Source organism: Rhinolophus hipposideros (genome assembly GCF_964194185.1).
Source record: "Rhinolophus hipposideros genome assembly, chromosome: 17".
NCBI classification, from domain to species: Eukaryota; Metazoa; Chordata; class Mammalia; order Chiroptera; family Rhinolophidae; genus Rhinolophus; species Rhinolophus hipposideros.
Window position 1 is genome coordinate 12052136 of NC_138063.1, and position 25490 is coordinate 12077625.

General features: G+C 36.1%; 1 protein-coding gene across 1 annotated transcript; it reads left to right on the forward strand.

Moving 5' to 3' along the window:
* Positions 1-20583: 20583 nt before the first annotated feature.
* MC4R (melanocortin 4 receptor) lies at positions 20584-22654 on the forward strand. The gene has a single exon (XM_081077962.1). The coding sequence runs from the start codon at positions 20986-20988 to the stop codon at positions 21982-21984; it is 999 nt and encodes a 332-aa protein (XP_080934088.1). The 5' UTR covers positions 20584-20985; the 3' UTR covers positions 21985-22654.
* The last annotated feature ends 2836 nt before the right edge of the window (positions 22655-25490 follow it).

The window sequence follows — 25490 nt, forward strand, 5'->3', positions numbered from 1 at the left end:
GTCCCTCTTTTCCTGTCTCACTTCTTGAGCTAAGATATCTCATCTCATCTTGCTCTTCTCTCGGACTGGAATTTATACTATTGACTCCCCTGGTTCTCAGGCCTTTGGATTTGGACTGAATTATACCACTGTCTTTCTGGGTCTCCAGATTGAAGATGGCAGATTAGGGGACTTCACAGTCTCCATAATCGCATGAGCCAATTCCTCATTTTATACATGTATTACACATATATACATATATGTACATGTATACACATATATACATATATGCATATGTACATATATACATGTGTGAAATAAGGAATACACACACATACACACATATACATCCCAGTGATTAGGTTTATCTGGAGAACTCTGATTGATACAGTAAACAGTCAAACACAGAAATATAAATACTTACATACAATGAAATAAATCATAAAGAAAATGATCTACATAATAGCATCCTATCTCAAAATAAGATAAAGATTCATTTTTCAGAGGAGTATATTTTAACAGTTTTTTCTTCTTTCAATATATAACTATTTAATCCATTTTGAATTGGTTTTAAAATAGGGTGTGAACGAAGAAAAATAAGAACAAAAACTGAACACTTCTCTCACAGCCAGCTTGCCAATTTTCTCAACATATTTAATCCAATAATCATTGAATCATCCATGGAATCACTGAATAACAGTTAAGTGATCACTTTACTTATTTTGTAGTAAATTAGATAACTCTGTGGTAATTAAGGGTATTCTTATTACCAACATTATCACTTTATCATCAGCATTGACTACTTTACAAGAAGAATAAACAGCCCAATGTAGCAATTGCCACTTAATTTGAAAAGCTGTATATTCTATCTCAAAACTTTATAGGTGTTGTCATCATAACTAAGAAAGTCCCCAAATAGGAGGTGAAAATTAAGTACCTGGACTAAACTGGATACTCATTACAGCAAAAGAAAAAAAATGCCCCTGCTTTTTCTAAAAGGCCATTTTCTCATATAAATGATCTCCAATATATGCAAGTGAAGAAGCCTGGCTAAAGGGCCAACAGAACACCAGAAATCCATTTTCTGAGAGGTCTGAGGAGTAGTTGAATCATTAATCCCTTCTCCCAGTCCTTCACTGGGAACTATTCCAATTTATAGATTTAAGGCAAGATCAAACTCGTCTATTAAAAACTACACTATTCAGAAATAATTAGAATGCAACTGGGAAACTGTCACAGAACCTTAAAGACTTTCTGTCAGTTAAGACTTTATCTGTGTAACAAGGACATCTCAACTTTGAATCTTATCAACACTAAACTAATTTGGGATCCTGGAATGCACCTAAAATGCTCATTTGTGGCCTTCAGTAAGAGAAAAGTTTGATTCTGTTTAGGAATATAAATAATAAATTTTAAAACACCTCACACTAGCTATAAACTGATATACCTGTTTGGACAACTGTTTATCCTTATCTACTACAGCTCATAGTAGTAGGCTGATCCAGTAATTCTACTCCTAGGTAAAAAAAACCAATACTAATGTGCACCAAAAGATGTGGACAAGAATGTTTATATCATAACAGTCCCAAACTGGATAAACTGTGGATATTCATCAGAATACTATAGAGCAATGAATGTGAACTATTCTAAAAACAGTAATATGAATGAAGCTCACCAAATGTGTAATAACATCAGCAAGAATATACACTGAATTATTCTAATAGGTATACAATTTAAAAATAGCTAAAACTAATCTATGGTGTTAGAAGTCAAGATAGTGGGTATCTTATATGGGGATTGCTGATTTGAGAAACAGGGAGGGAGATACAAAACCACACAACATAACTATACTAAGTAAAAAGATGTATATGATCACTATTTTATTTAGGAGCCCAGCATTCCCTGCTGGATGCTGGGGAGCACCCGTTTCCAATCCTTGCCCCCTGCAGAAATGTACAGATGTCTGGACAAATGACACATAAGCACTCATGTATATGAAATAGTTTATTGTTCATATTTATTGTGCATTTGTATTATTCCCCAAGAAGGGCTCAAATCCCATCAGGAGTGAAATAAGAAGGAAGGAGGATGGTGGCTTGTATGTCTGTGGTGTTTAGGGTGTGGGGCCAGGACGTGGGGTACCCAGAGGGCAGGACTACCCTGGTTTGAAATTTCTGCCAGTGCCAAGGGATGGGGAATACAGATTGCACAGAGGTCCAGCAATGGAAAAAGAGGACAGGTGAGGGCTTGAAAGCTATCAGAGATCAAACATCCAAAATGCAATCTCTCTATAATAACAATTGAAGTTGTGTGATTACATAAAGGTACATCTCTCAGAAATAGTATATAAAAGTTAAAATAATTTTTCAAAGCATTTCAGATAAAAGGAGAAAAATCTTTATCCTTTTAATATTAAAAAGTAAGCCTCCCTCATCTAGATCCAAATTATGTCCTGCTGAGTAATAAATAAATCACATGGATCTTACAAAATAAATTACAATGCACAGACATACGTGCTTGTACTGGGCAAGTGAAAATATGTTGACTTCTGTGTATTTCTTCAGGTTTAACAGCAGATTTTGAGGTTGTACAGTTATATTCCTTCTTTCATTCAGTCAGCATAAATATTTTAGTTAACCAAAAGGCCTTAGATTACATATTTTATACATACATGGTGTGAGACTTATGGCTTGAGCAAGCTAGCAATGTTTGATCATGACCAAGGACAAAGGGTTTTAGCAAACGTCAATGTTTCTTAAAATTAAATGATTGACCTGCCTTTGTCCAAATCTTCCCTAGAATAGAATTCTTCCTGATAAAGTAGAAAAGCTGTTAAAGCATTTTGTTGTTTGAAAAAGCCTTGAAATAATCCATTTCCTTGAAACATGACAGAGAACAGTTGTATTGTTTTCTCCGTTTATTTCAAATCATTGCCTAACTCCTCTTGTGAGCTCCATTCCTTATCTCTGTGTAATGAACTCTTAGGAACTGATAAAGGGAAGTCCCCAAATTCAGTACTGCATGAACTGCAGGGTAAATTTCTAAATATTGATGACCTGTTTCTCCTTCTTTCTTTATATTTTCGATCTGGGGCTGCCAAATATTGCAGGGGCCCTCCTTGTGCTAAAAACTAATCATTGTCTATTTAAAATTAAAATTGAACTGTCCTATGTTCAATGAACTGTGTCCTATGTTTTGTATTTGGCAAATCTGGTATCCCATCTTCTACCCCAGGAGGCTCCTCTCTACGTTTGCATTCATCTTACTTCTCCATGAATATCTCTTCACCTAAGGTTCAGCCATCGTTTCCCACCTGCCCACCAGATGTTCTCGCTGGGCTCTCAGATAGTGATTTCAAGTTCAGTGCTTCTGAAGCTAAGCTCCATCGCCACACTACTAACAATGTGAAAGTACCACCCCAGTCACCACACCCAAACACACCAGACCCCATAGTCATTCATTCCACACATATTTGTTGTGTTCCTGTTGCTGAGTGAACAAGAAAAGCAAATAGCCTGCTCCTATGGAGTCTGGCCTCTTTTTCAAGATCTTCTATAATATGGACCCAGCCTGGGTCTCCAGATGGATTCCACATGGTTCGCTCTTCTTTCTGCTTCTTGCACCTTAAACTTGAGGTCCCTATTCTTGTGCCTGTTTTTGTTCCCTTTTATCTCTACAAATCCCCATTCTCCTCAGTGAGTATGCTTAACGGAGAGTAAAATCAAAAGAAAATGTATTCATTTATGTCACTAAATTATCCAGAATTAGGATTAATCTTTCTGAAAAACTGGACCCAGTGGCTGAGAATTATTACCAAAGCCTCTGTTCCTCCTTGTGTTTCCAGTGTCAGCCGCACTTCTGAAAGGTGCCTGCACGTGATCCCCATTCACTCAGGCCACTACACTTGGCTTCCATACTCATTATCCCCTTGCTAACGTAACCAGGGGCGTTTTGCAAGCACAACACAATCGACATTTGGCTGCCCTCCTCTAACCTGAGTTCTCCAATGCATCGTTTGTCAACTCTTGCACCTTTTATTTCCTGATGCCATCTCACCCTGATCCTTTTCCGGCCTCTCTAGCTTTTCACAGGCTCTTCTATTCACATGTCACATTTAGAAAATGTAAGTCTTGGTTGTCACATCTTTGGCTCTAAGTTCTTCCCACTTTCCATGGATAATCTGGTCAAAACACATGCCTTCACCAGCTACCTACATTTTTTTAATATTCAAGCTTGATCTCTCCTCTGAGCCCCAATCTTACATTCTGGATTTACCAGCGGTATTTCAACTCAGCAAAACTAACATTGTTACCATGCAACTTTCATGCCAAATTTGCCTTCTCTTTGGTTTAGTTTTCATTTGCAGTGTTGACACCTCTATCCACTCATTTACCTGAATCAGAAATCTCAGAATCATTCAAGAGTCTTCTTTATGTTTCACTTGCCTTGTTCAATCCTATCCATTCTAGCATCTGAATCCCTCCACAATAGCAAAATACCCCTCACTTTCACCCCTGCTCCAGCTGCCCTAGTTGAAATCTATATGATTTAGGGATTAGAATATTCCATTACACTTCTGAGCAGTCACACATGGTATTCCAATTCACGGTCTACTCCACAGCCAGAGTGACATTTCTAAAACACCTTGCTTAAATCTTTCAAAGTTTCACCACTGAGACAAAATTCAAACTCTTTAGTATGGTACATGTAGCTCTTCAGAGCCTACTGGTTTTCTGCTTCGAAGATTTACTATTTATTCTTTTTTATAGTAAATTATTTTCCATCAAAACATCCCGTATGCTCCTGCACACTGGTAAAATCTCACACATCTTTCAAACCATAACCTCTTCTTTGAATCATTTCCCGACCTTCCCTGGCACCTTTGGGCTGATGTCTTCCATTGTGATCTTACTGCACCTAATCGAAAACTGTTATGTCACAAGTTACTTCGCTCGTTTACTTTTCTCATTGTACTTTCCCATTGAAATGTGCTCCCATGGGCAGGAATTACATATTCTTTACATCTCCAGAACATGGTCCAGGCATGTGTATAGTAGTTACAGTGAACTATTGGCCATTCACTTATTCAATAATTGTTCATTAAAGTCATAGTATGTTCCAGGCAGGGTGACACTGGTGAAAATAATATATCAGTTAAGAATGCAGACAAATCGCTGTTCTTATGGAGCTTCTATTACAATGAGTCCACAGAAATAATATATCTCAACACTCATATATTGAATTATTACTTAATCCAGAACATACAGTTATTGCTTAATAAATATTTTTATCAATTGATTGAACTTTCTTAAAACTTATACTTAAGTGCTACCCCAAGTTTCTCACTAAAATAAAAATTTAAATATACAAAATGAGTGATAACCTTCGGTCCCAAGAGTCAATATTTAAAACCACTGTTTTTATTTCATTTCAATGATAAGGTTTTTAGGAAAATTAAGTAAAATCAAGAAAAATTACAAAGATAACTTTTTCCCTATGAGCTATTATTGTTTTGATCTAATGTGAGCTTGGGTAATTCTGAATTTTTAGCTGTATTATGAAATATACTATTGCTTGTTCAGTTCTGGGACAGCACATCCTCAAAGTGAAATAGACAAACTACAAAGTCTCCAAAAGTGAGTGACTAGAATACTGAAGAGGTTCTTAGTCATATCATATGATACTTGGCAGAGAAATAAAGTTTGCCTACAGAAACTGATGAGTACAGCAATAATGATAAGCAAAGCTAACACCTAGAGAATATTCACTATGTACATTATATTGTTTACAGCCTTGAACTTGTATTAGTAACTCATTTAATGTCCTAACTAACTGAGGTCACGTAGTTTGCAAGTGGCAGAGCTAGAATTCTGGCAGAGTTCCCTTAACCCTGCACTATCCTGTTTTACTATATTAGGCTGCAATACACCAGGAGCAGATATGATAATTATTGTTTATTGTTTCACAAAAAATTGTTAGTGGTTTAAAATCCTGACAAAAATGTTAAGTTATTGAAATAATGAGCTGAGCACAATAAGATCAAATGTGTGCACAGTCTCAACCTGTGATTCCATGAGTGTGATGGATTGAGTCTGGTTTCTAATAATTCATTTTTAAATGTCTGCCTCTCTCATTAGATTTCACTTAAAATGATTATTTATGTTCTTATCTTTGTTATCCCCCATGCAAGTGTCAGACATCAAATAGAAAGAAGAAATGTTGGAAGAATGAATACACAAAACAAAACAAAAACACAAGAATAAGAATAATGATCTAAAATTTTCTTAAAAGATTTTTTAAAATGTACTAAAACTTAATACAGTGCATGTGAATAGGAAGTAAATGTAAGCCCTCAAAACAAACTTAAAATGCTGTTTGCAGAAAATATGAAGGCGCAACAGCTCATGGTATGATCGATTGCTTTATGAAAAAACATGGTGATGTCGTTGCCAAAACTGCTGCTGCAGTCTTCAATGTATAGTCATTATGGGGTCTCTTGTGAAGTAGTGCTGTATCAGAGAATCTAAGATAATTAAGGGATTCTAATTCATCTCAGATTAGGAAAGGCTAAAGAACTCTGGATATTTTTCCTGGGGGTGGGGGAAGGTTAATGGTGAATATAACTATTTTCTATATTTGAAGCACAGTTATAGGGCAATGGGATTACATTTATTCTGTAAGGCATATAAATAGAACAAGAACCAATCGTTAGAAAATGCGTGCAGGTATCTCTTGACATAAGAAAGTACTTTCCAATAGCCAAAGCTGTCTGCAAAACATGTATTATAACTGGGAGCTCACTGTTCATTGGCTATCCAGGTGACTAGGGAAGTATATTATAACCAATAACACTGAATAAAAGTTTAATTCAATGAAAAATGTTTTCTATGAAATAAAGTCTAGTGAGGGGCATGGGATGATGATTACTAAATGCTTGTTGATATGACTTGCCCTGATTTTTTTTTTTTTGTATCTTGTGTCAAAGGGGAATTTTCAAATAAAGGTAAAATCATGACCTTCATACAAATATATAACATATATTAAAGATTTTATTACCTCATTATTAATGAGGGAATCAGGCAGTGTGAAAACCAGTTCAAAGGAGAATCCAAAGAACAGACACACATAGATCAGAAGTATTGACGTGAAATTGTAAATGAACTCAAAACCGACTTCTTCCATGAGAGGAAGGGAAATATATTGAATATCTGTATATCTGACAGAATTTGATTGCATGTTGACAAATGAGAATTATTTTTCTAGCTATCGTTTATCTGCAACTTACAAAGTTGTAAAATAGCACAAAGGCAGGGAAAGTTTAGATCCCCCTAAGAATTAGAATCAGATATCCCAGAAAGCTGCTCTCTAAATAATGCAGTTTTCTATTGGAGACATCAAGTCGTATTTTTTGCTTATTCCAAATTTCCTTGCCCTTCTAAGTCCTAAAACATACGCCACACAGTCAGAAGTAAGTAAACATTCAGATAACTCATTTCTTTATGCACCTGTGGAACTACCACATGAAACAAATTCTTAATTAAAACTTTGTGGGTGATTGATGATGGCAAACTCTTAAGAATGTGATATTTCTGTAAAAAAGAAGTTCATGCTCTAAAAAATAGTCTATTAGAAACTGTGAACTCAAAATGATTATATCTGAATTTTATTTCCTTACAATTTCAAATATTTTCACTGAGTTAATAATGAAAAGGTTGATACATATTGAGAAACTTTCTTTACCTTCACTTTTTATCTAAAAGATTATTCTCTTATAATTTTTATTTTCTCACATCATAAACACTCCATTTGGCAGTGCTATCTTTAGTAATTGACTATTTTTAGGAATTTTCCAGGCAAAAAAATAAAATAGAATACTGAATTTATTAAAAGTATAAGACTGATTACTTTGCTCATTTCTACATTACTTTGTACACCTGAAACTAAATAAAAATAAATGTATAAGACTGTATAAATAAAAAGATTGATTTTATAGAGTAAAAACATGGCTTATCTTCTTTTATTTATTAACTCATCAATTATAAATATGGTGATGGAAACAGCAATCTAACAATTATTAATATTAAAAGAGATTAAAAACCTAAGGCTTTAAGGTACAAGCATTCAGGTTTACTATCTGCATTGATGGGGTTTAACATATAATTGAAAAATTGGCCACATCATTTTTCCATTGTAGACAAATGTATAGGTTTATGGGCCTAATTATGGGAAGAACTAGTCTAACCAAACATCACACAAAATATCACACAAGAGGCTAGGTCTGGTTCATGAATACTTTCTGGTTTGTCACAGCATTAAGGCAGAACTTCTGAAGATAAGTAAGGATACCTACAACATGATCTTTAAAGGTAGTGAACTTATATTTTAAATAGCAATCACTTATAGAGTGCTTTGTGATTAAAAATGGGTTGTCATATACATTATATTTTAGCCTCACCATGACCTCATACGTAAAGCAGTATTAGTCTTCTCAATTTACAGATGGGGAAACTAAGCCTTGGATAAATTGAACCTTGTCCAAGGTCATAGAATTTTTAAGGATGGAGCCATGGTTAACATAATTCCTGAAGCCATTTCTGTCATAGTCTAGTAGAGGGTGTGTTGGTCAAAACAAGTTTATTAACAACAAAAAGAAAATCATTAGGGGAGCCCCTTAAAATGATCTTAACTAATGAAATCCAAAGAGACATATAAAGTGGTCAGGAAATTTAGTAGGGAACAAATGATATTGGTGATGCAAGTCGTATTACTATTATATAATTGGATGTTTTCCAAAAAAAACAGATGATAAAAATAAATTCAGTGTTTTTTAACTAGTGGTTAGTAATTCTGGTACATTTTTATGAACAAGTATTTTAATTAGATAATGTGTTTATATTTATAGTGCATATTGGAAATAAAGTAATCTTTAATTTTTAGCCCCTCTCCACAGAATAAGATCAAAAGACAGAAAAAAAATGGCTGAGTTTTTTTCATCTATGTATTTTCATTTCTCTTGTAAACTAGTGCTTGTAAATCAGATAGTTAGGCAAGTAATATTCCTAGCTATCTCTGTGATGGTTATAAAATAGATTTACTTTCAATTTGCTGTAAATTCTTAGACACTGCTTTTCCAGCTAATTCATTTTTGTACTCCTCATAATACACTGGGAATATGAATTCCTTTGAGCAATAAATATCTATGAGAGTCTTAACAGTATAAACATTATTAGGCTATAATTTTATTGACTTAAAACCAGTATCTAAAAAACAAGCCCTGGAGAACTTTCTCTGTGTCATTTTTTTGACAAAAGTACAGCCTAATACACTCACTACAATAAGATAAAAGCATGCTCTCACCAGCCTACGGAACTTTTCCTTAAAGTCTACTTGGTAATTAAAAAAATCTTTCAAATTTAAGAGATTTTCCTCTTTCAATGATTACACAACCCATCATTTCTTTTTTTTTAATTTATTGGGGTGACAATTATTAATGAAATTACATAATTTCAGGTGTACAATTCTGTATTACATCATCTATAAATCCCATTGTGTGTTCACCACCCAGAGTCAGTTCTCCTTCCATCACCATATATTTTATCCCTCTTACCCTCATCTCCCTCCCCCCACCCCCCTTACCCTCTGGTAACCACTAAACTATTGTCTGTGTCTATGAGTTTTTGTTTCTCATTTGTTTGTCTTGTTCTTTTGTTGTTTTTGGTTTATATACCCCATATCAGTGAAATCATAGGGTTCTCTGCTTTTTCTAATCATCCCAATTCATCCTCTGTCAATAAACACCTGAAGAATTATAAGATCATGGATTAGTAAATTCACTTATTCACTTAAATCATTCTGCATATCTGGCACATGTTCAAGAATTTAAACTTCAAACTACTGAACAAAAGACTTTAGTTTCTCCCTCTAATCAAGAGAACATTATATTTCTACTGATAGAACAATTATTCCAAAGTTAATACAAATCCACAAGCTCAGACATATTTTTAATATGTCAAATTATGCCTCTCAAAGGAAAGCCAGTAACACAGAAACATGCTCAAGAACAAAAGACTGAGTGGAACTTTTTCTGCTGCTCTGGAACTTGGACCAAATGCTGGGGACAGGAATAGGTCACATATTCCACTTTCTAAAGAAAGCTTCAAACAAGTGGGAGCCACATAACCTTCCAGAGCTTACCGATAGATCCACTGCTTCCCTGTCCAAACATTAACTGCCATTCCCAAGCTATAGGAACAGACGACCAGTTAAGAAACGACCAGTAAAGAAAGAGAAATTGCTATCATTGGAGTGAGAAAAGAAACAGTCCAAAAATTGGGGAGGTTCTCAGTTAAGCAAAGTGATTGGCTGTAAACAACTATGGACCTCCCTATCAGAAGGTTGCTCAACAAAGGGAGGAGGGTCCACATCAAAAGATTGACCTGATCTGCCAACCAAACAGTGCAACATCAGAGGGCTACTCAGAAGCATAATGGATGCCTCATAGCCTCCCTGGCCTGAGCTTCAAGCATCATTCCCGCTCAGAGACAGATGGGATCTGGATACCAGCAGCCAATGACAGTATAGGCCTTAGGCTAGATGAGGCTTAAAAGATGACTGCTTCTGTCCCAGTAACACAGCATGACAGACTAAGTGCAAGGAATTTAGACCCATATTAGACAGCTGAGAAGGTAGAACCCTAAGAAAGAAAGGAAACTGTTGAATAGGACTACATTTTTTAAATGAAATTGACTAATAAATCCCTGGGTTTTTAAAAATTTTTTATTAAATTTATTTGGGTGACACTGGTTAGTAAAATACATCATCTATGTATTGCATTGTGTCTTTGCTACCCAGAGTGAGTTCTTCCATCACCATATATTTGACTCCATTTACCCTCATCTACCACCCTCCTCCCCCGTTACCCTCTGGTAACCAATAAACTGTTGTCTGTATCTATGATGTTTGGTCTTCATTTATACAGAACTTCTCAAATTTATCAATAATGAGTGAACGTGAGAGCTCATGATAAAAAAATTAAAATTGGGTTATAGAAATATATATATACGTGTGTGTGTATATATATATATATATATATATAAATACTTAAGCTTTTGCTTGAAAGTCACATTTTATTAGCATTTTTATGTTTATAAATTATTTATTCACAGACTCAAAAAAAAACAACTCAGATATATTGGCTCTGTGACAATAGCAGTCAATTCACAGTAGATAATTCAAACCTGTCATCAGTAACAAAATGTACACTTAAATGAAATGCAATTTTAACAAAACTCCCACCTTAAATTTTCAAGTTCTGTCAATACCTGACGCCTCACAATTCTACAAATAGAAAAATCTAGATATCTTTCTTAATCTTCAACATTATTTTATATTGACTGAAAACTAATTTTACTATAGTTCATACCACCAGAAAACAATGAGAATTTGAGAAGATTCCAGAAAGCTATGGATGGCTACCCTTCTTGGAACCAATCACTGATTTGCTTATAAATTCTCACAAACCTTTCCATATTAATTTACATGCCTTTTTGGTTTAATAGAAAATGAAGCAGTGAGTTGTGAGTATCACTGGCTTATTTAGCCTCTAAACACTACCCACTAGAATATGATTTCTGTCTGTTTTGGTCTCTAGTACATCCCCAGCACGTAGAATAGTCCCTAGCTCATTAAGCATATATGGAACTAAAAAGCAAATGTTTGACTATTAGATGGTTCAGTGCCAAATACAGATGAGGTAGTGTTATGGGCGGAATTGTGTCCCCCCAAAATTTACATGTCAAAGCCCTAACCCCCTGTATTCTGAATGTGACTGTTTAGACGATTAGAAGGGCCTTTAAAGGGATGATTAAGTTAAAATGAGGTTATTAGGATAGACCCTAATTCAATGTGACCGAGGTCCTTATGAGAGGGGAATTTGGATTACAGACATGTACAGAGGGAAAAGCAAGTGAAGACACAAGGATTTAACAGCTTCTGCAAGTCAAGGAGAGAGGTCTCAAAAGAAACTAATCCCGCCGACACCTTGATTTCAGACTTAGAGCCTCCAGAACTGGGAGAAACCAAGTTTCTGTTGTTTAAGTCACCTGGTCTATGCTACTCTGTTATGGCAGCCCTAGCAAACTAGTACAGCTATTTAATGAACTTTTTGACTGATAGAATGAACAAATAAATGCATAGCATTTTAGGGGGGAAGTGTAAATTTTGATAAATGTTAGACTTCATCATGTGGCAATAATCAAGCTGTGATCATGAAACATAATGTGGTTCCCCTACTCATGTATTAAAGGCACTAACTTCCCCCTTCTCCTGGTACGAAAAGGACATTTGTGAAACTGTGCCAAACCCGGTCATCCAGATAGAAGCTGTCAATGATCGTATAAATAAGAGTGTTACCTTGCTAAATTTTAATTGCCTGATCCAGGGCCAGTGGTTCTATTTTAAATGATTAGATCCTATAGTCTATAAGACAGAGAATAATATATCAAAACAGTTTTGAGAGTATTAACCTACAAAGACTCCTGAGAAGTTGTGACCAAGTTCCATTGCCATAGGAAATTTGGTCCTTCCTATTATACATAATTAAAAAGTTTTATGCGATGTTGGAAGAATGGAAGACTAGGACTGTTAAGCTATAATAGAAAGAAGGCTTAGGGGTATCTATGTCCTTTCCATGGTTGTTAAACAATCCTTCAGTGATTTTACATCCAATGAGTGTGCAGAGATTAAAATGTTAAGGACGATATAAACATTCAATACACTCTTTATTTTGAAAGAAGCAAACTTGCTTAATATTATAATATTTGGTATGGAAACTTCCCCAAGATAAAAGCTATGAATGACCACAAAGCCCAGTTGCAGAGTAGTATGTTTCCAAAGTCCTGAAATTTAAAGGTAAATGAGAATCATACCCTAGAGGAACAGAATGCACATTGAATGGCATTGTTTACTGGAGAAGAGTGAGGAGCAACAGAAGCCAAAGGATATTATTTAATTGCCAGGGATCTAAAGTCTGTTATTAATATTATTAAAGAGAGTTGATCTAATATTTGAATCATCTTGGTTAGATCATATCCCACTGATTGAACTAGACAGAAAACCTGTTAAATAGAGTAACGTACCTGCTCTGGAAGATTGTGAGTTTCCCACATTTGGAAAAAAAAAAAATTAAATTTGAAGCACTAATCTAAAAAGAAAAAAAAAGTTAGGATATCTTTTGTTCAGTGCCAAAGGGGCTGTTAGTAAACCAAAAGAGAGTAAGGCAACAATGAAAAGAAAACAGTGTATATTCCTCTCATACACACTTAGGATAAGAAAAGTTGTTTCTTATTAACTAAAGAGTCCAAATGCCCAACGTGTATTATCATTGTTATGTAATGTTAAAATCTAAAACAATTCAATGAAATACTTTGTATACTAAGTCCACACATAGTTGACTATCATTGATTGTTTATAATTACTTAGTTTTTCCTCAGATCGTTAGCTGAGAATCATATCAACATGCAAAATAAAGGAGCATATAATGACAAAAACTCAAGGTGTCAAGGCAGTTTTGTATGCAATGCATACATAATATGAAATAGATATATTTAACTAAAAGACATAGAAGAATGAAAACGCTGGTAGAAAACAATTATTCAAGATCACCTTTAAGTTTGCAAGCTGGGCTGCAACTTTGAAGTGTAATTCAAATAAGTATATATGATGCAACATACTCTAAGCATATTGTTAGTTCGAACTTCAGGAAATTTGGAGCATAAATCACCATGATATTGGCTTGCTGTACAATGGCCTGGGAAATTTCTTGGTTGCCCTAAATTTCTTGGTTGCTCCAAAATAAGTTGCAACAATTCAACCATTTGTTCACATATCAGTATATCTTTGATGCAATCAACACACTGGTAGTCAAAGGAATATTTATTATCTGCATACTAATTCCCTCAATTTATATAATCTATAGGGTTAAACCACCACTCTGTTGGCTCCAAATCTATACCCCAGACTTCCTGTCTTGATGGACATATACTTAACTAGTTTATGGACCTCTCTACTTCTCAGGAATGACCCATAGGCACATCAAACTTATAATGTCCAAAACTGAATTAATCCTCTTTTCTCAAATTGAGTCTTTCTCCTGTAGGGTGATGGTACCTCCAACCATCCAATAGACCAAGATAAAAACCTGGATTCATCCCTGACTCCTTCCTGTCTTCACTCTTCACATCCAAGAAATGAACATATGCAAATTTCATCATATTAATATTTATATGAAGTGTCATCTTATCTCCAAACCCGTTATCAATGCCCTAGTTCTATTTACTTACTGAGCATCCAACAACTTCACCTTAAATTATGTCTTTACAAAATAAAGTCAAACATCTTTAGAAGCTGAAAGGTCATCTATGATCAGATTTCTGCCAACCTACCTCTCCTCTTTCCTTACCACTTCCGGATTCTTATTTTACATTCCAGTAACCTTTATGTGATTTACGTCCTTTGCATTCCATGCTGTTATGTACTCCTATGCCATTGCTAACATTTCTCTTGGACCTGAAATTCTCCTCTCTCTTTTTTTCACATGATTAATTTCTGCTTAAAGGTTATGATTTGCTGTAGGTCTTGTCTCTTGAGGAAGGCTTCTGTGATCCCTCCTAGTCTGGGTTACATATGCATACATGGTACTCTCTTAATAACCCTGTGTAAGCCTCTTTCTCTGTGTTTCCACATTATTTTATTAGTCTATTTGTTTTCTTCCTCACTAATATAAGAGCACCTTGAAAAAAGAGACTATAACTTCTTTACTTGAGCTTCTCCTTAAGCTACTAGCTCAATGCTTTATCTTTCATAGGTACTCAGTAGGTAGTGAGTGAGTGAATGACTGAACAAATGAATGAATGAATGAATGGCTCAAAGAGAGACAGACAATTGCAATGGATGAGACAGTATTTCCTCTTCTTTACTCCCTATAAAAGACTCAATTTTTCTCTATGTTTTATGGATCTTTACCTAAATGCACCCATTTGGGCCTGCCTGGACCTAACTAAAAATACCAGGAGGTACTGTATTCTGTCTTAACTTTCAACCAATGAAAAGTAGTAGAGTAATTAGTAACATAAATATTTTCTAGTAAATTGGGCTGAATAATCATTCTAATTAATTTTAGTCTCAGTTTTTCTAAAAGCATAGAATCTCATGACTTAATAAATGGAGATAACACCGACTAAAGAAATTTTTATCTATTTTAGAGAAAACAAATAACCTTTTAACTATATTTAGTCCTTAATTTTAGTTTTTTGATTTAGTTCTCTCTGAAGATGACAAACTTTAATTTTAAAAAATTAACTTAAGTATTTGTATTCAAATTCACCAAAAAAATAAGTATAAGATAAATGTAAATAATTAATCTTTCAAATGATTGTTTTTATATGTTTATAGCATTTTTGCTTCTCATTTATAGTTTGAGACTGTACTAAATTTTTGGAACTCTGTGTACCTGGAAGTTCTCTTCAGATGTACCGTCATTATTACTTTCTCAGGGATCAAGTCAGTTTCAGAGCTGTACATATATTAAATAAAAAGAAGTCTGGGAACAGCGTGAAGCCTCTATTAAATATGTTTATAAGGTGGCTAACTTTGGCGTGGGTTAGAGAGAAATCTAGTCTGTATCTGAAATATTTGCAATAGGTTTGCAGCATTCCCTCAGAATCCAGTGCTGCCCACATGTATTGGACCCTAGGTTGTCTTTGCAGGTTATTATTAGCTATATTTTCTATCTTTCCAAACAAATAACATACCAACGAAGGACACCTTAATTGAGTCTGCAGAGAAAAAACTTTACCTATAATAAACTTTTTGTAATGTACATTTTAAGCCAATAAACATATTCTCCTAACAATTTTACAAACACTTGGAAAGAGTTATAAAATGTACTAACCTAAAATAACTAACACAACAGTATATTGCTTCCTGAGGTTCAAGAAGACAGAATATTTTATTATCCAATCTTCAATTTTTAAATCCCCATTTAATTAAGATTTGTTTATGATATAAAATTTATTCTAAGCTGGACTTCTATTTGTAGCTCTATTTCGCCTCTGAGCTGGCCCTTAAAAGGTTCACGTGATCTGTTGCCGCACTTTGGTTCACTCTTCAAAATGGAATACAAGAGTATAAAAGGAAGACAGGCATCTTACTAGTAAACTACTTTGCAGGTATATAGTTTAGTTTTGTTTTGTTTTGTTTTTTTTTGTTTTTTTAATAGCACAAACCAAAACTCCCTAAGAAAGAGAAACAGCAGACAAGAAGAGGTAAATGACCCAGCTACTTGGAAAATAATTTGCTGAGATTTGACTATCTTGGGCTTCCTGCACTCAGATATCATTGTTACTGCAAAACGGACTCGCAGAGTAAGGCCACTTATCATTTAAAACTGTTGCCCAAAGAGAGGCAGAATTTCCTCTCCTTGGCTCTTTGACATTTAACTAAGAATTTTGTAATCAGTATAATTTGTTTTGTATGAATGTATCCCAAAGTATATTCCAAATCATGTTACTTTAGTTGTGCTATAACGTGACATATGTATTCTAAAAGTTAGTGTATTATGCAAAGTCAAGTAATACAACAATTAGGGCTTATGGGGGGAAAGCGGGTTACACACAGCCCTTATACACTTCATCAATGACACGTTAGAAAAAAGACAATGAAAACAGAACAGTTTTACACATATTTAATAGCTAAAAATATATAAACCTACAACAAATATGGCACTTCACCTAGAAAAAGACCTGCGGGACATTTGCTTGAGGAAGAGCGAGCTGAGATAGTTGGGAAATGTTTCAAGGGTGTGTGTTTTATGCGCCCTCATGTGTCTCGGTTCAGGCGGGTACAGTTTCCATATTCACCTATTGTTTCTCTTGTACAAAACCATGCAAAAACAAACACAAAATGTGCATCATGCTCAAAGTGTTCCCTGCTATATCTATCAAGTTTGGAACAAATTTGCATTTTCAAAATGATCATTATAGCAGAGCTGAGTATAATATATACTTGAAAAATGAAAGTGGGAAAAGATAAGTTCTATGTTCAAATAACTTTAGGAAATAAGGGGATTAAGCAATATTGAATGTTTTTCTAGTGAGAAAGTTCAGAAACTTTATATGCTAAACTGAAACTTCAAGAAAGCAGTGAGTTTGTGATATTTTCCAAAATTATTTGACCTTGGACTCCCCCCTTTAATCTGTGGTGCAAATAGTGTTAACATCTCCTAAAAATATTATTCCATACAGCACAGTTTGAGAAATACTTCTTTTTAGAAATTTTTCGTATTTATTGTTATAAAATGTAAAACAAAGATTTTGTTCAAAGAGAAATGTACTGTGATCTAACTCAATTGTGTGTATATTTAAAAAAGAAATCTGCAATAAATTTTCAAAACTACCATTAATGTGTCTAACACTGATGCTTGTATTTCTTCTGGCTCATGGAAACTAAAAACTATGGCAGACAAAATGCCTCCTGGTAGATGACAAAAATGTCATCTTTTCAGTATGATTAACCAGACAATCAAGGTTTTTTCATCTACACCAAACAGTTAAATTTGAGATTTTAAATGCATAAGATTTTCTGTATGATCATAATGCTTATAAATAAAATCCTTTTTGCGAAAACCTGCAAGAAAGGGAGTTTTGTTTTGAATTACTAATTTTACCTATTGTATCATTATATGTGTTATATTATACCTATTAGTAAGTTTTACAAAATAATGATAATTGCACATTCATAAATAGAGGGAAAGGCACTCCAAGCAGAGGGAACAGAGTAAACTCATGGAAAAATCTCTAGTGTGCATGCATGTAGTCTAGCATACAAGTTTGACTGCAACAAACTTTCCATGAAAGAAAATAGCGAGAAGTGAGTCTGGCAATGGAAAAAAAGGGAGTCAGACACATGGGTAGGATCAAAGGTATTTTACAAGAAATTGCATGTAGGGATTATTGAGAAAGATGGACAAGTCAAAGATACTCTGAATTTTAAGCCTAAGCAAATGGAACGATTAGGCCTCCAAGAGAAGTAGGCAGTACAAAGTGAAGAGTTGACTCCTGGAGAAGATTATCCAGAGTTGACTATCTGAGGCTTAAAACAATTCAATAGATTCCTTCCTTATTGTTTATTTGTTAGGTAATTCACTGCTCACACAAATCCAAAATAGGGGAAAGCAAGGATTTTCACAGGTTTTCTGCTTGTAAGTAACTCCATTAAAATTTTGAACGTCAAGGTAATTAATGCGAGCTACCGTGATAGGTAAACACCAATACTTCAGCAGCTTAGCAAAATACTGCTAGCTCATATCACAGTTCAATTAATTGGTAAGCTGGGGTGTGGAGGCAGTTGGAGATGTGAGGTCTGCTCTGTGCAGTCACTCAGAGACCCAGGCTCCTTCCGTGATAGGGTTCTGCCATATATAACAGGAGGTTTCAAAGACCTTCTGCAGTCATGTACTAATTAACAGACAGCAGGAGAAACGTGTAGTGTCATGAGGAAGATAACACAACGCCCATCCCTTCCACCCAGTTTTCATTAGCTAGAATTTAGTCCTAAGGCCCCACCCAATTCCAGGAATGGATGAGAGATGTTAATTTAGCTAAATGCTCATGAAGAGCACTTAACATTGTCTCTGTTACAAAGGCAAAGAAGATAAAGTCTTTATCTAAATAAAAGAGAACTTAAAATTAACCCTGAAAAAAAAAAAATTAACCCTGAAATCACTCTCTCTGTCTCTATTATCGGTAGCCCCAGACTCTACAGAGCTAAACCCAAAAACAGTCATAACAAGAAAAAGTCACTACATAAAATTTCATAAGCTGGAGTTTCATTAATTTAAAAAGTAACTTTGCCACAATCAAACTTGGCTTAAACAAAACATTTAGAAACTCTGATAAATAACTAACATCCACTCATCTTGGCTTGAATAAGTAAAGTTGTCAAGGTATGTGTGGGTTTAATTTACAAAAGCGTTCACTTACGGAGGTAGAATGGCTGCCTTAAAAAAAAAAAAAAAAAAAAAAAACACCCTGATTTCCAATTTCTCCACATCCTCACCAACACTTGCTAACTCGTGTTTTTGTTATGTTTTGTTTTTGTTTTTGTTTTTTTAATAATATTCATCCTAACAGGTGTGAAGTGATAGTTCATTGTGGCTTTAATCTGCATTTCCCTAATATGACTGAGCACATTTTCATATACCTGGTGTCCATTTGTATGTCTTCTTTGGAGAACTGTATATTCAACTTATTCGCCCAATTTGAAATTAGGTTATTTGGGGTTTTGCTATTAAGCTATGAGAGAGTCTTACATATTTTGGATATTAACCTCTTATCAGATAGGTGGTTTGCAAATATTTTTCTCCCATTCCGTAGGCTGCCTTTTCACTCTGTTGGTTGTTTCCTTTGCTGTTCAGAGCATTTTAGTTTGATGTCGTCCCACTTTTCTATTTTTGATTTTGTTGCCTGTGATTTGGGTGTCAAATCCAAGAAGTCATTGCCAAGACCATTGTCAAGGAATTATTGCCCAATGGGTATAAAGTTTCAGTTATGCAAAATGTATACCTCCTAGAGACCTGCTGAACAACACAGTACCTATAGGTAATATGGCATTGTGCAGTTTAAAGTACGTTAAGAGGTCAGATCTCATGTTAAATGTTATTACCACACACACAAAAAAGAAAACAGAATACAAGAAAATTTCGGGGGGTTAAGAATATGCTTAGTATCTTGATTGTGATGATGGCACCCTGGGTATATGCATATGTGCAAGCTCATTAAATCATATACATTAAATATGCACAATTTTTGTATATCAATTATACCTTGGTCAAGTTTAAAAAACTGAGTGTTGCCTAAACTCTTTCTGAGTTTAGAGTACATATAGTTTACATTAATGCTATATGGTTTTTAAATATTGTGAATGAAAATAAAAGTCTTCCACCTATGGTAAGAGAAACTCTGCAATGGAGAAATGTCAGATATTAGTATGCAAGAAATGGACCCCTTCTTGGACCGTTTGATAAATTGTAGCTACCTGTGCAGTTCTTCCATCCATAACACAGTCTCCTGTATTATCAAATATTCTCCCTTTGTTTTGGGCATTTTGAATTGAAGTGTTATTGCCCGGGGTTCTTAATTCAAAAAAATTTAGAGGGCAAAAAATTCAATAACCTGGCTAAAAAGCAGTGCATTTATTTCAGGAACACACACACACACACACACACACTTTTAAGCAGAAATAAACCTGAGTGCCTCCCCATAGCTTGTTTTGATATCAAAGAATGTCCTGTAGGACCAAGTTGTTTTCCCTGAGAACTTGAAAAGGGAAATTCATTCTCTCACATCCTCCTGGCTTCCCAGGAGCGGCTGCGTCTGAGTCCCCCGCTACCCTGCATTTAGCATCTCTGGAAAAAGCCGGGTGCCTCCCAGCCCTCCACGGGACTTGGATTGGTCAAAAGGAGGCAGAGGAGGAGCCACTCTGAACGTTTTTTTTTTCCCCTCCACACGCCACAAAAATCAGCAGCAGCTACTCACACTCAAAGCAATGCTCCAGGTTGGGAAGCTCTGCGAGGCTTGCGGATGTGAGCATGTGCACACAGATTCGGCTCCCAGCAGCGACTAGGGAAATTGTTTTGCAAAGACCTGAATGCATAAGACTAAAGTTAAAGCAGAAGTGAGAACAACAACAACAGCCAGCAGCCGACTCTTGATTGAGAGTAAGCATTTTGAAGCCAAAGCTTTTAAAGGGATGCTGATCAGAGCAGTACCTGCGAGAGACTAAAACTTCCCCTGCAGGCTTTGGAGCATGGGACGTTTAGTCCGCACAAGCATGCCCGTTTTCGCCTCCTAACTTTCGGACAGAAAAAAAGACGTGGAGAAAAATCACTGAGGCTACCTGACCCCGGAGGGGAGAGCAATTCAGCGGGGCTTTGAATCCACGGGGCGCAGGATGAACTCTACTCCTCAGCACGGGATGCACACGGCCCCCCACTTCTGGAACCGCAGCACCCACGGACTGCACGGCGATGCCACGGAGTCCCTGGGGAAAGGCTACTCCGATGGAGGCTGCTATGAGCAACTTTTTGTCTCTCCCGAGGTGTTTGTGAGTCTCGGGGTCATAAGCTTGCTGGAGAACATCCTCGTGATTGTGGCCATAGCCAAGAACAAGAACCTACACTCCCCCATGTACTTTTTCATCTGTAGCCTGGCCGTGGCTGACATGCTGGTGAGCGTTTCCAACGGCTCCGAAACCATTGTCATCACCCTGTTGAACAGTACAGATACAGACGCGCAGAGTTTCACGGTGAATATTGATAACGTCATCGACTCCGTGATCTGTAGCTCCTTGCTCGCGTCAATTTGCAGCCTGCTTTCCATTGCAGTGGACAGGTACTTCACCATCTTTTACGCTCTCCAGTACCACACCATCATGACGGTGAGGCGGGCCGCAGTCATCATCAGCTGTATCTGGGCAGCTTGCAGCGTGTCGGGCGTTCTGTTCATCGTTTACTCGGACAGCAGCGTTGTCATCGTCTGCCTCATCACCGTGTTCTTCACCATGCTGGCTCTCATGGCCTCGCTCTACGTCCACATGTTCCTCATGGCCAGACTTCACATGAAGAGGATCGCCGTGCTGCCAGGTACGGGCACCATCCGCCAAGGCGCCAACATGAAGGGGGCCATCACCTTGACCATACTGATCGGGGTCTTTGTTGTCTGCTGGGCCCCATTCTTCCTCCACTTAATATTCTACATCTCCTGTCCCCAGAATCCATACTGTGTGTGCTTCATGTCTCACTTCAACTTGTATCTCATACTGATCATGTGTAATTCCATCATTGATCCTCTGATTTATGCACTCCGGAGCCAAGAACTGAGGAAAACCTTCAAGGAGATCATCTGCTGCTATCCTCTAGGAGGGCTTTGTGAGTTGTCTAGCAGATATTAAATGGGGACAGGGGAGATACTGAAAACGTGTGTAAGAGACTTTTCCATTTCTTTGCAACCTGAACAGTGTGCTTCAGCCACAGCTTTTTCTTCTGGGGAGGGCATTGGTTGAGAATATCTATTGTATACATTGAGGTTTATGATTTTTGAGATGGGAAAATGCCTGGTCTCTGTATATTCTTAATGCCATGCTACTCTTTGCCTGTACAATGTTAATTCATATTATAGGTTGTAGACACTGTGGATTCACAAAAAAAGAAAAAAGTCCCTAGTGAAAGCTTAACAATGTCTCTTTCTTGTAACCCATTAGGATCTGACACTTTGCTTGTATTAGTAACATACAAATCATAGCCTCATTAAACATATTCTAATAAGTGGTTTCTTATATTACACTACACAACAATGAAATGTGGAAGTTTGATTGTCACATTTAAGGGGGCAATACTGAAGAACAGATGCTTAGTCATTAAAAACATCATCTGAAATTTCAAGTAATTAATAAAATGTGTTCATGCTCTCTGTGCAGAAGTAGAAATGAAGCCCCCATTGAGAGAAAAACAGCTATTAGAGAAAAAAAAAAAAGTTAGATTTTGAGCCAGGAAACAATGTGTGTTTCTCAAAGACAGAGAGAATAATTTGCCCAAGCAACTAGTTGGATATTCCACACAAGCAATCCAGTCTGGGGGTGGGGTGAAGGGTGGGGGGAGAAAGCAGCTATGGGGATTACAGTGTTCCGGAAAACCTAAGTTAACATGTCAAGCTAAACTTTCTGATAACAACCTATTTCCAACCATCATTAATAAAAACAGAGAATAATGTTTTTCTGCCCCTTTAACCAGGGACCCAACATCTACTGAAATGCCCAGGAAGGTGGTACCGTACTGAGAGGTCCAGCTTCCGATCCCTAGAGTCATACCATTGGTACTGAGTTCTTTCACTTTTCACAGGGAACTGACTTGCTATTTGCATATTGCTTATTTTTTTGAACTGGAGTATAATTGCTTGTCACCAAGGATATTAACTTTAAAAATCAAATCTACAGCACAGGTATTTTCAGGCAATATTTGTGAATATCTAAAGTAAGGGAAACTCTGACACTGATAATATTTTGAGCAGGAAAGAAGGCACTTACTGAACTCCAGAAGATGACATCACACAAATTTACCTTCTACAACCACGTTTTGGAGAGTAAATACTTGGTTTGCTCCAAAATAACCCTACAGATTTGGCTACTGAGCAATAAAATTTGTACTTTCCAATTTGTGTGTACTTTCAAATAAAGAGAGATAATATGTTCGGCTGAGGATTACCAGTAAACTATCCTTTGATTTAATTTACAGTACCCTCAAATGCTTATGAGCAGAAATAACTGGCAAAGTACTTCTTTATTCAAATCTAAATATTTTACATATGAAGAAGCCCTGAAAAACACTTTCAGCATTCATATGGAAACATTACATTAAATATAATGGAGATGTTGAAGGGTTCACAAGAGGTGGAACTGAAGCTTGATTCACTGTCATTCCTCTGTGTTGACACAAAAATAAGTGTGGGGATTTTAATATAGACTGATATAACAATCAAAGCCCAAAGCTGTAGCCAGACACAGATGGTGTTTTTTTCTTGCTACTCTCCCTGTCCCTTCTTTCATGCAGTGATTATGAGAAAGCTCAGGAAAAGGGGAGCTGTAAGCATGCCCCCTCTTCTGTGGTGGCTGTCCTTCCAGTGTATTTATTTTTCTGTCAAATGTCACCTCAGATGCTGCGTAGTCCATTTAGACCCAGTCCACTTCTCCCACTGGAAGGAAATCGGCTCCTTTGTCTTCAAGTTCACACCTCCTTCTGGAGCTGTTTACAGTGGGAGGTGAGTATTTGTCATGAACCTGCTTAGCCTCACCAGCGGGGTTCCTTATAGGCCCAGTACAGAGCATTAGGTTTCCATTTCTGTAGGGGCTAAAACTATGTCTGACTCATTTTTCCTGTTCTCCAATATTCTTCTGTTATGTTACTTCCTCTCTCTCCAGTAAAACCAAGATTCTCCCAGAGGGGCATATGTGATTACCCAAAGTCCACATTTTACTTTAGAGTTCACTTATGGTGTTGTACATTCTATGTGTTTTCACAAAGGTAGAATGGCATGTATCTCTCATTATAGTTTCATACAGAATAGTTTCACTGCCTTAAAAATTCTCTGTGCTTTGCCCGTTTATCCCTCCTTTCCCTAATCCTTCGCAATCACTAACCTTTTCACTGTCGCCACAGTTTTGCCTTTTCCAGAATGTCATATTGTTGGAACCTCTGATTGGCTTCTTTTGCATGGTAATATGCATTTAAGATTTCTCTATGTCTTTTTATAACTTGGTAGTTTATTACTTTTTAGTGCTGAATAATACTTCATTCTATGGAGGTAACACAGTTAACTTATGTATTCATCTACTGAAGAACATTTTGGCTGCTTCAAAATTTTAGCAATTATGAATAAAGCTCCTACAAGCATAAACATTTTTGTGTGGACATTAAGTTTTCAATTTATTCTGAGGCACAAAAATTAATTTTTTTAAAATCTTAGTATAAATACTGTGATGTATGTGTCTATCCTTTAATATGTCATTAAGGGTGGATAGTTAGTATTTATTTGAATTATGTTAGCCAGGAATATATACTCCAGGTGTGGCTGACAAGCAGCATCGGATACCTCTAACAAAATTTTCACCAGAAAGTTCAATTAATAATTATAAGTTATATTAGAAATAATTTTTCATTGGTAAAAGGAGTGATTTTCAAGACTTGTTGCTACCTTACAAAGTTGTAGATCAATTACCATAATTTGCATGAACACAGTGCAAGATTTGTGCCCACTTAGCAGCTAGCCTGACACTTAGACTCTATGTCCAAAACTCCAGGGTCTCACGTGTCCCCTCCTTTTTCGAGAAAGTCTCTGTTGCCAAAGCTAAATATTTGTAAATTACTAAAAAATTTTTTAAAGAATTATTTAATAACATGTAAGTACTGCTTCTGTTTTATGTTACAAGGAATACACAAAACAGAGTATTTAGTGTGATATAAACTCTCTAACGTACCACCAATCTACCTATATACCTCCTATTACATTCCCTAAATCATGAGCCATCAGTAGTCATTATGCCTGGGTGATAATATTAAGGAACATGTTTACTTTCCTTATTGTGTGTTTGTATTACGTAAATTTACTACCATAAGCATGCTTTAATTTGTTTAATTTTTAAAGAGAACACATAAATATTACAACAGAAAGATGGTTGATGGAAAGGCAATGGCCAACTTACCAATGCTTTGTGAAGAAAGAGTAAACATAAAAGAAGTTCCTTTTGAATGAAAGCAGATCTTGAATGCCACCTCATTCAACCCCCCAAGCAGACTCAGAAAGACTGCTTATGTCACATGGCAGCATCTAAGACTAGACCCAGTTCCTGACACCCCTTCCAGATTTCCCTGTACCAATTTTAAGAACCTTCTTCTGTAGACAAGT

What these genes read in the sequence shown, in the direction of transcription:
- MC4R (XM_081077962.1), top strand. Translation starts at nt 20,986, where the DNA reads ATGAACTCTACTCCTCAGCACGGGATGCACACGGCCCCCCACTTCTGG.